General features: G+C 48.7%; 5 protein-coding genes across 5 annotated transcripts; 3 read left to right on the top strand and 2 right to left on the bottom strand.

The window, feature by feature from the left end:
* Nucleotides 1-127: 127 nt before the first annotated feature.
* Nucleotides 128-2,441, top strand: FOBCDRAFT_25487 (uncharacterized protein). Its single transcript, XM_031177386.3, has one exon. It carries the CDS (start codon nucleotides 217-219, stop codon nucleotides 2,176-2,178), a length of 1,962 nt encoding a protein of 653 aa, XP_031048519.2. The 5' UTR covers nucleotides 128-216; the 3' UTR covers nucleotides 2,179-2,441.
* Nucleotides 2,442-3,027: 586 nt separating this feature from the next.
* FOBCDRAFT_219131 (eukaryotic rRNA processing protein EBP2-domain-containing protein) lies at nucleotides 3,028-4,682 on the bottom strand. The gene is made up of 3 exons (XM_031177385.3): nucleotides 4,384-4,682; nucleotides 3,630-4,332; nucleotides 3,028-3,571 (listed from the first exon to the last, which is right to left on the bottom strand). Exons 1-3 carry the CDS (start codon nucleotides 4,606-4,608, stop codon nucleotides 3,255-3,257), a joined length of 1,245 nt encoding a protein of 414 aa, XP_031048518.2. The 5' UTR covers nucleotides 4,609-4,682; the 3' UTR covers nucleotides 3,028-3,254.
* Nucleotides 4,683-5,047: 365 nt separating this feature from the next.
* FOBCDRAFT_219130 (uncharacterized protein) lies at nucleotides 5,048-6,039 on the bottom strand. The gene is made up of 2 exons (XM_059609521.1): nucleotides 5,790-6,039; nucleotides 5,048-5,723 (listed from the first exon to the last, which is right to left on the bottom strand). Exons 1-2 carry the CDS (start codon nucleotides 6,022-6,024, stop codon nucleotides 5,125-5,127), a joined length of 834 nt encoding a protein of 277 aa, XP_059464501.1. The 5' UTR covers nucleotides 6,025-6,039; the 3' UTR covers nucleotides 5,048-5,124.
* An 888-nt stretch (nucleotides 6,040-6,927) lies between these two features.
* FOBCDRAFT_25465 (cyanate lyase C-terminal domain-containing protein) lies at nucleotides 6,928-7,745 on the top strand. The gene is made up of 3 exons (XM_031177383.3): nucleotides 6,928-7,073; nucleotides 7,132-7,571; nucleotides 7,624-7,745. Exons 1-3 carry the CDS (start codon nucleotides 7,041-7,043, stop codon nucleotides 7,643-7,645), a joined length of 495 nt encoding a protein of 164 aa, XP_031048516.1. The 5' UTR covers nucleotides 6,928-7,040; the 3' UTR covers nucleotides 7,646-7,745.
* Nucleotides 7,746-9,532: 1,787 nt separating this feature from the next.
* FOBCDRAFT_199090 (uncharacterized protein) lies at nucleotides 9,533-10,482 on the top strand (the record flags this gene model as incomplete). The annotated part of the gene is made up of 2 exons (XM_031177381.2): nucleotides 9,533-9,576; nucleotides 9,627-10,482. 2 exons carry the CDS (start codon nucleotides 9,533-9,535, stop codon nucleotides 10,480-10,482), a joined length of 900 nt encoding a protein of 299 aa, XP_031048514.2.
* Nucleotides 10,483-12,420: the final 1,938 nt, after the last annotated feature.

Below are 12,420 nucleotides of genomic sequence, written 5' to 3'. Positions count from 1 at the left end.
CCTTGACCAGTTCCCCCATCGAGGGGCTTGTCCATAGCATCATCAACCTCGCTTCCTATTGTGTTGTCTGTTTAACGTTGCGAATCTGGCTCGCCTTATTGTCGTCAGGCTTCAGGTCGCCACACTATCTCGACAAATTGGGGTCGTTAATAATCCCTCCCATATCATACCTCCGAAACCCGCCTCGACCACCCTTCAACATCATCAACCGCCAACATGAGGGAAGTCAATTTCAGTATCCCCAATGTCAATAAGGCGTCCGTCGGTATAACCACCGCCCTATATGACCGCCGTGCTCTCGACTGCACCTCGACCCTCCCCCTCATCAACTCCCTCAACCATCTCGCCTATCTCACCACATCCTCTGCTCGCATCCGGGACATCCTCACCGTCGATGGAGGCATCGAGCGCCTCGTCTGCATTCTGAAGCAAGGCCGTAGTAAGGACATGATGGGAATGTGGAAGTGGAACCTTGCTTTTCAGTGTGTTGTCAATATCGGCGTCCGAGGCACGGAAAACGTCCGCACCAGAGTTGTTGAGGCTGACATGGTTCCCGTCATCGCTACCATCCTCGACAACTATACAAAAGCTGTTGATAAATGCCGCGAGAAGGCAGAGGAGGCCAAACAGAAGCAGAGCTACGACCATCACCGTCACCGAAGCCATGAACACCGTTCAACCCCTAAAGCTTCGTCCTCCAACTCAGCATCGGCCTCTGCCTCTGCATCATCCTCATCTTCCACAACAGTAGGTGCCTCTGCGTTCGGTCATCGATCTAGTTCTCGTGTCGATGCCACCGAGCAGCGATCTCGTCGTCACGGCCCACCGCCCTCTATTGATGTCTCAGCCTCTTACGCTGGGCCATCCACCGCTGCTCCTCAGCAGCAAACGCAGCAACAGCCCGCTGATACTGCTATGGGCAACTCTCAATGGTCCCAGTCTTCTTCAGAGCGATCTTCGTCTTGGGGTTCATCTCGTCACCAGCCCCTGAGAGGTCTTGAAAGTCGTCACGCCACGACTTCGGCCCCCCGTCAGGCTATGCAGCCCCTTGCAACTGCAGTCCCTGCCACCGAGACTCTTGAAGGCTTTGTGAGACCTGTCCGTGATATCGACCGCCTTGCGTCAATGGCACCATTCGGCTCAGATCTGATCTCTCAACCCACATCACCGACTACACCATTGCCGCCGCCCCAGATGCGATCGCCCACCGTTCGCCCAGCATCTGCTCTTGGGTCCCAACGATCTCGTAGGCGCCCATCGATCCGCCACCAGAACTCGACTGCCGATGCCGACGACATTAATGGAGACAGCATGCCGTCAGACGAGTCACCTGAGACCGAGATGACAGGTACTGATAACCTGCAGTCAGCTGTTGGTATCCAGGATATCACCATGGAAGATGGTGACACTATGCTCGGTGGTACAGCTCTTGACTTGGCCACGCCCACTGTCTCCGAGACCCATCAGGAGGCCAGTACCTTCAACATTAATCACCGTAGCCCCATGGACGGAAGTATTGCCAACAACAACACCCCGGCTCCGGTTCCTGCAATTGGTCTCTCACCTAACCGTCCTACGTTGAACACGCCTCCTCAGCCCCCTCTGGCCGCCACTACCGTCCCTCGATATCTCCTCGACCGCAACTTTGTTCCCAATCCTCAGATGGTCGCTGCGATGCCGCGAGAGGAGGATGTGCTCATGTCTTTGCAGCTTCTTGCCTATGTCTCGAAGTACTGCGGTCTTCGCTCCTATTTCCAGAAGAGCCATCTCGTTCCTCGCCTCAAGATTGGCAAGGAGCTCGCTGCCATTGATAAGGACATGTCTGCCATGGATGAAGAAGAGGAGGAGCCCGAGGTCTACGATGAAGATGCCGACGATGAGGAGTACCTGCTCCCCAACGACTTCAACCTCTTCCCACTGGTCGAGAAGTTCACAGTCCGCTACCACAGCACTGATATGCAGTACTGGGCCGGCGTTGTTATGAGAAATCTCTGCCGTAAGGATGACACACGTGGAGGTATCCGCCAATGTGCATACTACCAGTGCGGCAAATGGGAAGAGTACACTCGCCAGTTTGCCAAGTGTCGTCGATGCCGACGCACCAAATACTGCAGCAAAGAGTGCCAGAAGAGCGCATGGGCTTTCCACCGTCACTGGTGTGTAGCGGCCACACAGTAAGGTCGTTCGTTTGGTGGTGGCTCAGCACAATGATTTACACGACAATCAATTCGTAACAGCATCTTCTCGGCGCATCCTGCGGCATCAATGCTTGATTCATACGCATTATTCTTTCAAGGGTAGCAAATGCATTGCACAGCAAAGCGTGTCATGAGCGCATGGCGTTTCTTCTCGATACCACTGGTTCTGCTTTCTTTTTCATGGGCGTACGGGGTTGGGCATCATTAACGGTCGTTGACTTTGGGTGCATCATCGCGTGTCATTGCACATTCAACGTTTCTTTGTCTCTTATCTAACACTTCTCTCACCTTGGAGGTTCCCTTTTTCTAATTATTTCTTATTGGTGTGGCTGCAACCGCTCAGGGATATATGTCTCTGAGCTCTGGCGTTTTCGACCGCGAGCGGGCATTAAGCAGACGACAATGGTGCTCGTTTATGTATATAGATACCTTTTGACTGCTTGGGGCTCTCGGATGGCACCACTTTCGAGGGCATGGACATCTGGATATGACTTGACGACGGAGAATGACGGAGGAGGCGATGGAGATTCGCAAAAAGACGACACGGGCAGAGTCAGCTGCAAAATTGATTCAGTGGATACTGATTTGCATGTTCAACAGGGTTGGATGCGCAGCCTGCTTGGTGATTGAGCCCATAAAAGGGTATCATCTTGGAGGCTATCGGGACTGCTCAGACTTGATATGCAGTCCAGATCAGAATCTGCTATATATTCCTTTAGGTATAGATGAAATGACCAAAAATTCAAAATACCTGGCTCCTGGAGTGATTGACCATGCTGAAACGGATTAATTCGAACACTTTGTAGACGCCACGTAAATATTTTGTAGGTAATCAAGTCCGAGTCTTTCAGATCAATTACATTGTGCAAGTATGAAGAGTATTGTGACAGAAAATATGAATATTGACCAAATGGTTTCGATTTACATGCAAGAGGACCCTAAACGCCAGCCCTTGTACTTCATCTCTAGCCTTTCTTTTCAACAGCAATGCATCACGCAAGCCAATCTCGCCCTCGATCTCACCAACGATTATCAACACAATGTCTCTCCCTCTCTTTACCGAGAGCCCATGGCCTTCCGTCTCGCCTTGCCAGGCCGAGACTTGGAAACTCTGCTGCCGGCCTTCATCTTCTTGGGGTCGAAGCCGCTGAGATCGCCGGAGCTCATGGCATCGCCTGACTTGGCGTGGCGCTTCTTGCCTCCGAAGCCGTACTTCTCGTTCTTCTTGGCTCGCTTGTGGTTGGCTCCGGCACCAACTTGGCCGCGACCGGCGCCTGCGCGAGGGTTGTGGCCCTTCATTTCCTTCTCGACACCGACGTCGAAGATATCGGCTTCCTTGGTGTCGAGACCAGCACCGCCAGTTTCTGAGCGCTCTAAGAATGGTTGTTAGTAAAGAGCAACTTCGAGGTGGTAAGTGGTGGGAATGCTTACTTCGCTTGAGGTTCTTGATCTTCTCAAGAGTCTCACGCTTGGCCTTTTGTCGCTCCTGGAGCTTAGCAACCTGGACCTGCTTTCCGAACTTCTTCAGGTCGCGCAACTTGCGAGCCTCCTGAGCAGCCTTCTTGTTAGACGCCTCCTCCACAAGCTTAGCCTTGACCTTCTCCATATGGGCATCCTCCTTGATCATCTCGGCGAAGTAATCCTTGGGACGAGAGAAGGGAACGTTTTCTTTTCGCAGAAGCTTGCGGGCAGAACGAGCGGCCTCGAGACTCTGGCTGTAGAAGGCGAGCTCGCGCTGCAGATCGTCTGACACGTCGGGGATGGCCTCAGAGGTCAAGTCTGTTGAGATGATGGATTGATGGGTGGCGAATGGGACGGACTTGTCTGTAGGGATGGAGATGCGGTTCAGCGCGGCTAGGAGAGCGGTTGTGTTGTTGATAGTGAGGCGCTGGTGGGGAATAATGTCTTCCTTGTCCTCATCGTCGAGGTCCTCAAGATCAGACATGGGGATATCCTCTTCATCTTCCTCTTCCTCCTCATCGCCGTCCTCTTGGGCCGCAGCCTTCTTCTGAGCTGCCAGGTTTGCGATTTCGCTCTTCTTGAGTGTATCTCTCTTTGGCTTGCGAACAATCTTTTCCTCGAGTTCGATTGAAGAATCTGAGTCGTCGCTGTCGTTGATGCCGTTCAAATCGTACTGACCACTCTGTTAGTCAAATTCTCGAGCGCGAGATAGGTTATAACAAACCTGAGGCTCTTCCTCTTCATCATCCTCATCCTCATCCTCATCCTCATCATCGTCTTCAAACTCAGCCTCAATCTCAATGGTCTTCTTCTCGTCGTCCTTGTCTGCCCCGCGAGCAGCAGCGTTGCGCTTCTCAGCCTCCTTCTGCTTTTTTAGGAGCTTGAGCTTCTTGAAATCTGTGCCCTTCTCAGCGGCGAGGGCCATCTTCAGTTTGCTTTTTGTGACCATTTTTGCGTATGTAAATGTTGAATGCGACTTTGTCGTGTTTGGTAGTCGGCGCAAAGCTTCTAGGCAAATGTTACTGGGTGCTAATAGGAAAAATCTCCAAATTCTGCCGCGGGACTGACTTCACCGCCTTGACTTTTTTTTAGTGGAGACTTTCCTTTTCAGGGTTCGCCAATGAATGCTATCCACTCACTCACTCACTCACCCAGGGCAAGAACCAAAACTTCAGATTTGACTTAAGGCAAAGTCTGAAAAATATGTGCCAACTGCCTATTTGAGGGCGTCCCAGGTTGATGCTATTATTTGTACTGAAACGAGTCTTTTTATCTGCTTAGGATCGTACTGCAGTTTTTCGTTTCTGACCACTCCTAGACACGCTTGAGGTAATGGAAGAAATGGCAGGTTTGAGATGTTGCAATACTAATATAAAGTTGTATGAAAATCATATTCATCCTTTCTTCTAGTAGCTATATATAAGAAATCGGCTAAAGCTCTCTTCAGTTGCTTCGGGGACAAGCGTCAGTCATTCGAGTGTCTCCTCTCAGCAAAAGTGCGTTTTGCTCCCTGCAAATCATCTACATTGATGACATCAACGCCTTCATCAAGCAATACCTTCTCAACTTGTCTTCGGACGTTCTGTGGAAGAAGTGGCATGCCCCAATATCGAACCATGAGACCTCGAATATGGGCTTGAGAGATTTGATCGCGTATCAACTCTAGCTGCGTTGGCCTAAGACCTTTCTTAGGAACCTTGCCAATCGACTTCTTGAACGAGGTGCTGGCATAGTATGAGTTGGTGTTGTCGTATTGGCCTCTGCTTAACCCTTTAAGTGGCGCATCAAAGAAGACGTCGTGTGAAGGATTGGCTTCTTTCACCAGGCGAAACTTGGTCTCACCAGTTGCCACGACTGTGATGGGTCTTGACACAAACTCGCCATCGCTGACATGGCTCAGCCACCCCCTTTGACGAAGTGGTTCTAGCTTCTCCAGTAACAGTGGCCATGATTTATCAGAGTTCGACTTCAAGTCCACCAGCAACACCACAGTCTGATTGGGTTTGTGGACATATACACCTCGAGGTAGAAGTTCTGGATCTCTGTCTTGATTCCGAGCCTTAAGTAAGTTCACTAGAGGTTGAATGTACATTGACGTCAAAGTTTTTTCGGTTGATAGTTCGTCCTCAGCATGGCCGACCATGAGTTCATCCCGGACCTTCCAGACATCTACTTCGATGCCAATGCAGCCAGTCGTAATGGCTGAGGTCAAAGGTTCAGCCTTCCAATAATCGTTATGCGAGTGGCATGGTATAGGAACTGTGTCGTCAGGCACCGAGTAACTTCTGATGTGAAGACTGCCTGCCTGTACTTCAGGAGTATAAGGCCAAATCATGGATGTGGTGGCAAGAATAGCAGCGAACATCAGGGCTATTGAACTATTCGCAGTCAGAAGCAGAGAACGCATAGTAGAACTCAAGGCTCACCTGATAGCGGCTACTGTCATACCAAAGGCAAAGATATAGGGGTTTGTTCTGACCCCCAGGCGAGGCACTCCATTTTTGGAGACCATTCTTGTTGCCTTTTGCCCTTGGGATGATGAGTATATTGCCGTTGCAGTGGTTTCTTGTGGGTGTTGCATAGATGATGATCACGTTCAGAGCTTGACGATTGAGGCAGAACTATAGGCCTGCTATGCACCAGGGAAAGATTTTCCTTTTGCCTACCTTGGATTGAAGCCGCTTAATATATTGCTTCGCAAAGTTTAAGGATGGTTTTGTGATCTGTTGAGGCCCCAACATTAAGGTTACTGTGTAAGCATGTTGTTTTAAACATACTATTATTGTGTTGTCGTGACTGTGTCCCAGTCATACAATTGGCTGTGTGCTGTGAGATGGGCATTGTAACTTAAGTTACGGCTGAAGATAGTTTCGGGACGTCGAGATAGTTTGAGGCTATGATGATGTCAGCGAGTCTCAGAAGTCGGGTGGGCTAATGATTAAGGTATAGTAGGTTATGTATGAAAGGCTAACATGAATCTATAGACGTTTTGGTACGCCATTTATGAAAGAGAAAGTAATCTTCTTTTACAACGATATTCTGCCCTTCGCCGTCTGTCCACAAGTCGTCTGCCACACTCCGAGACTAAAAGATATCACGGCAATCAACATCCGTATCTAATCATTCTTGTGATCCGCCCAAAAACATACAAATTAATCAGGTTTCCGAGTCTCCGGAATATCACCGAATTCTCTCTTGATATTACCTAGTGCAATCCATTGACAGACACGTCATGGAGATCGATAACCCCGCAAGTTGTATCAGGAATGGAAACATCTCCGCCATGACTTGACCTTGACCTGATAGCTTTCTTCGATATATTGTGACCGAACCTCTCTCCTTACAACAATCAACCATATCACATTCATCTCTACAGTCACAATGGCCAACGAAGGACGCATCGCCACTCTGGACGTAAGATAACTCAACCGTAACACAAATGTAAAACGAAATCATGCTTATTCAACAACAGTCAACCATCGCCGATAGGCTCCCTGTCTACTCCAAGACTCTCTTTGACGGAAAGGCCGCCAAGGACCTGAGCTTTGAGGCGATTGCAAAGCATCTAGGCCGTAGCGAAGTTGCAGTGGCAGCATTGTTCTACGGACAGGCCACCGCCTCGCCTGAGGATGTTGAGAAACTATCAGAGATCCTTGACCTTCCAAAGGAGACGTTGGCTGCCCAACTAACGGGCTTCCCCAACCGTGGCCAGGCTGGACCCATGCCTCCCACCGAGCCTCTCATCTACCGACTGTATGAGATTGTTCAGAACTACGGATATGCCTATAAGGCTATTCTTAATGAGAAGTTCGGAGATGGTATTATGAGTGCTATTTGCTTCTCGACTACCGTGGATAAGGAGGTGGATGAGGCAGGCTCACCATGGGTCGTTATCACATTGAAGGGCAAATGGTAAGCCACAAGCTATTCTTAGCATTGAAATCATACTAACTAAGATGTACAGGCTTCCTTTCAGTCGTTTCTAAGTATTGTTCTTGTTTAAAATTGGGTTGGCACGTCGCGGCATGGCCGTGATGCATATTATGCCGCTTAGAAGAATGACCACTCAGATATCAATTGCTGTAATTGGGTCACCAGGAGAAATTCAAAGCCTCACTAACTCAATGATACCATATTATTACAGTAATTTGATAGGGGAAAAGTGGCGATATAGCAAGGAACAATATGAAGCGAGAGAACAATATTAAGCACTTTACAAAGGAATACCAACAGGCAAAACCCGTGTGTCCGCTATTGCTGTACCACATGATACCGCAATTGGATCAGACTTCAGGTATTAGAAGCACTTTGAAAGCCTATACCATATGTAATTCGAACCAGGGGTAAGTCCGAAGGCCGGTAACAGTTTGGTGGCTGGACTAGCGGCGGATACTCTTTTGTCTGGCAGCAACACCATCTCGAGAACAATATGAAGCATTTTTGCACGGATCACAGGCTTCACGGCCAACACTGCAACTCCTCGAGAACATCGCTTTTATCGCCATTATGTTACATGAATTTACCACGACAAGTCTGTCAGCAAGTATAAAGATCAGGCCTTCTTCCCTCAAATCTCACTCTCATCAACGCACAACAATCATTCACTTACACACACAAACACTCTTTTCACCATTCTCAACACAGAACACTCTCCGACTTTTCTAAGTCTTTCAACCCCAACTTTCAAAATGCCTTCCACCAAGAACACCACCGCCCAGACCCCCGGCTACCCTCTCAGCTGCAGCGTCATGACCAAGCCCACCAAGGACAACCAGACTCCCGGCTATCCCCTGAGCTGCAGCGTCATGAAGAAGCCAGCTGCCAACGGTCAAACCCCCGGCTACCCCCTCAGCTGCACTGTCATGTAAATGACTTTCCAACTCACGACTTCACAACTCCACTGGGCTCTTGAGAGCGACTTTGACAACTCGGCAAATGCAAATACCACACTTGGCTGAGCATTTGGCTCTCAGATTAAAAATTGGAGGAAGATGGAGATGATTCGGCAACGAGGTGATTCAATTGGCTTGATTAATCTTTTGTTTACCTGGCTTTGAGTGACGGGACGCCGACATTTGGACGCCATTTTTATACTGGGCTGGCCGGTTTCATCAGTCGCGAGGTGGAACATGGTCGCCTATAAGGAGGAGGATGGGGATGATTTACTACTTTCTTGAATACAAGCCTCTGAATTAATTTGGCGCCTCTATGCTATAAGAAAGTGATATGAATGCCATAAATCGTCCAAGCCACTTCATTCTAGTCTTCACTTACACCCACCTCACTTAGACGCTTGTCTACCGTACTTAACGCGAGAGTCAGTTTCTCAAGAAAACATCCTCAATGATGTAAGATAGATAGTTTTTAAAAGGACAGAGTAGGAATATCCTAAATATATAGATCGTTCAATTGTTCAACTTGACAATTGGCATCATAACTTCAAACCCATCGTCTAATAACCCAGCCTGGAGTGGATCCACTTAGACGTTGGGAATGATGAGAGAATCCGGCCTGCCAAGATCATTTCAAGACTCCTACATTGAGCCAACTTGTTTTCGACTAGATCTCAATTCGAGACAAAAGCTGCATGATCTTCTGAGTCTTAAATTTTGAGGTTATGCTATTCTTCGGCATCTGTACTGTAGTTTGCCTAGGTTAGAATACATTCTGGGCACCGCGGGGGTGCTTGGCGGTTCAAGACGCTTATCGATAAGAGAATTTTTGGTTCAGCTCAACCTTCGCAACTTGCATCTTCAAGTTTATCTTCAGCAATTGTGACCGTACCACGATTCAGCGACACCACTACAGAAACCCCATTCGTAATATCAGAAACGGTCTTTGTTGGGCCCAGAGATATATCCAAAAACTTAAACATGCCTCACAAGCACAAAAGAAAGAGGGGAGATGACGAAGCAGAGTACGTCAATCTCTAATCTCGATTGCATAGGCGCAACTGACTTTTCATAGCTTCAACCTCCCTCCCACCCAAAGAGCACGACCTTTACAAGTTGGAAAGAAGAAGGCGACAACAGGAAAGGGGAGAAAGGATACAGAAGACACAAAAGATATTGCCCCAAAGACGAAGAAGGGCAAGAAGGCTCGCAAGGATAACGATGCACCTCGAGCTTTCAGACGACTCATGTCTGTCGCACAGGGCAAGAAAGTGAGATCTGGACTCGACGACGGCGAAGATACGAAAACCGCAAAACAAAAGGCAGAGGATCTTAAGATCCGTCCAGGCGAAGATCTAAGGGCGTTTGCTCAACGAGTCGATGCCTCGCTGCCAGTCGCAGGCCTTACCAAGAAGACCACCATCAAGGATGGCAAGGATGAGCAGGGATTCAAGGTCTACCGCACTCGAAAGGAGAGAAACATGCACAAACTTTACGCCCAATGGAGAGAAGAGGAGCGAAAGATCCAGGAGCAAAAAGAGGAAGAAGCAGACGAAGAAATCGGCCGAGAACTCGACGAAGATCCTACAGGTGCTGCAGCAATTGCACGGGCAACACTCAATGAAGCAACAGGCAAGCGAGCACGACGGAAGGGTGGAAAGGTCGACGATCCTTGGGAGGAGTTGAAGAAGAAGAGAGCGGAAGCCAAGATTGCTGTGCATGACCAGGCGCAAGCACCACCTGAGCTGAACAAGAACATGACAAAACAGATCAAGATTAAGGATACTACTGCGAATGTTGGAAATATCCCCAAGACTGCGGGCAGTCTGAAGAGAAGAGAGGAGTTGCAGGAGGCTAGGGCGGATGTTTTGGAGGCGTATAGAAAGATTCGGGAACATGAACAGGCCAAGCTGTTGAAGGCAGGCCCCTAATACCCTGCTTGAGCGAGTTTGTATTTGAGGAACTTAGAATTGCAATACAAGCAAAAGTATTTAGACTACACCTCGCGCGATTTCCATTGTGTTGGGGGTAGTGTCTGTTTGGTGTTCAATAACTTTAGCGGAGTGTAACAATAAGACAACTAGTGTATGTATTCCCCCACAAGGCTCAACCACATTTCTCAGCAGCTTCAAATCAAGGTTCAAACTCACCAACTTGACGGTGACGATGACCAGCACAATTGTCTCGAGAGGCCATTGGGCAGAGCAGAGTCAACCCCCCTCCCCGTGGCAGAGATGGGTCGGAGGATGTTTTCCACTGGTGCTTCCTGTCTCTCCTTCACATGATACCAACCTCAATGAGGGGCGTTGAGCTGAAAGAATAGATGCCATGTCTTGTGTGGGACAAATCAGATTGATAGAAGTTCATATCATGCCCCCCTTGCACAAATCATGGCTGAATGGAGTGAAACATCTGGAGTGAAAACCACATGGCGATAGCATGGCTCCAAGAAAGGTATGAAGGCGTTGAAATGACTTAGCAGCTCATGGCAACGGTAAGAGGTGGAGTTGGTGTTGGTGTTGGTGGGCCGAACTAAAGTGAGTCAATGACACGGAAAAAGTTGAAGTTGCTTTTGTGAATTTCCCAATAAGTTATTGCTCAGGCGGGAAGCAAGGACATGGGTATGAAGTGGTTGCCAGAATAGGGCGATTGGGTGGTATCAAATGCAATTCCTTACTCTAAGGGGTAGCATTGACAGTTTTAGAGGCTTGAGATGTGACTGATTATTTGATGGCTCATCAATGCTCACCCGCGCCTTCCATGTCATCTCATTTCACCTCGACGCCTAAAATGCTCCTGTGCAACCAGCACAAGTATCACAGGCCAAAGTCCAAGTGGGGGAGCGCTTTAGAATGGGAAGTAAATCCAGGATGGGACACTTGGTGGATCTGACCTAAGCCTTTCAGGGGACTCACTGCAAGGTTCAGGTCCAGGGCCTTGGTTCCTGGGTTTATTTGGCTTGGTTTTTTTCTTTCTTTTTTTTTTTTCCTTTTGTTGCATTGGTTTCTTGGGCACAGAATAGAGAGACGCAGCTGATACTTGGGTGCGTTCCCGTCATACCCATCGGCAATTTGTTTCAGTAGTGTTTCTCCCACGTTGTTCGCCTACACCCAAGGTACTCGACTCGATGAATCAGGGTCTTTCTTCTAAAACGCATCAATCAAAGACAATTATTTGTAATGAAGGTACATGATAGTACACGGGCCTCTTCCTGCCGCCTCGATACTGCAGATACCAATGGAAAGAAAGAGCAAGACCCAACCCTTAGCGTCTTGTCGATCTCCCCTCCCACTTGCCATTCGCGGTTTACTTCAATTCTGAGCCTCTAGACTACCTAAAGGATCTCCAATTTGTCGGGATGTCCCATTTCCAATTGAGGTCATGGTCTCGATTTCTTCATTCCTTCGTCTTTTAGGTTCCTCTCTCGGTTTCTCCTTCTCAGGAACACATCCAGTCCCCACTCGGAACTCAATCTCACCCTGACCTGAATACGGGAAGGCACGCCCATCGATTTTGACTTTATGGCTTTTAGGTCGACTTCGGAGATCGATCCAGGGCGGTAGCTTGGTGGTCTAGCATCGCGCCTTGGTGTCATCGCCGCTATCTATCCCGTCTTAGTTTCAACCTAAGTTTTAACTACGTCGGGTTTCCCACTTCTCATGGCGTAGCTACCTACCTCCAGCTACGTACGTCAGTTGTTCTTGCGTCCTTCATCAACATCACCTCCTCGATCACAAGCTCGATCTACCCTATGAACAAGAAGCACCCCTGAGAATCATCCCCTACAACACCTTGTCGCAAGCACCCAGACCGTCGAATCTCGATACTACCCTACCATTGTACGAGCCACGATCTACCTAAAAAGCCAC

This window comes from Fusarium oxysporum, chromosome III (assembly GCF_013085055.1).
Source record: "Fusarium oxysporum Fo47 chromosome III, complete sequence".
Lineage (NCBI taxonomy): Eukaryota > Fungi > Ascomycota > Sordariomycetes > Hypocreales > Nectriaceae > Fusarium > Fusarium oxysporum.
The sequence above is the reverse complement of the archived record's forward strand: the minus strand, read 5'-3'. Positions and strand labels throughout refer to the sequence as shown.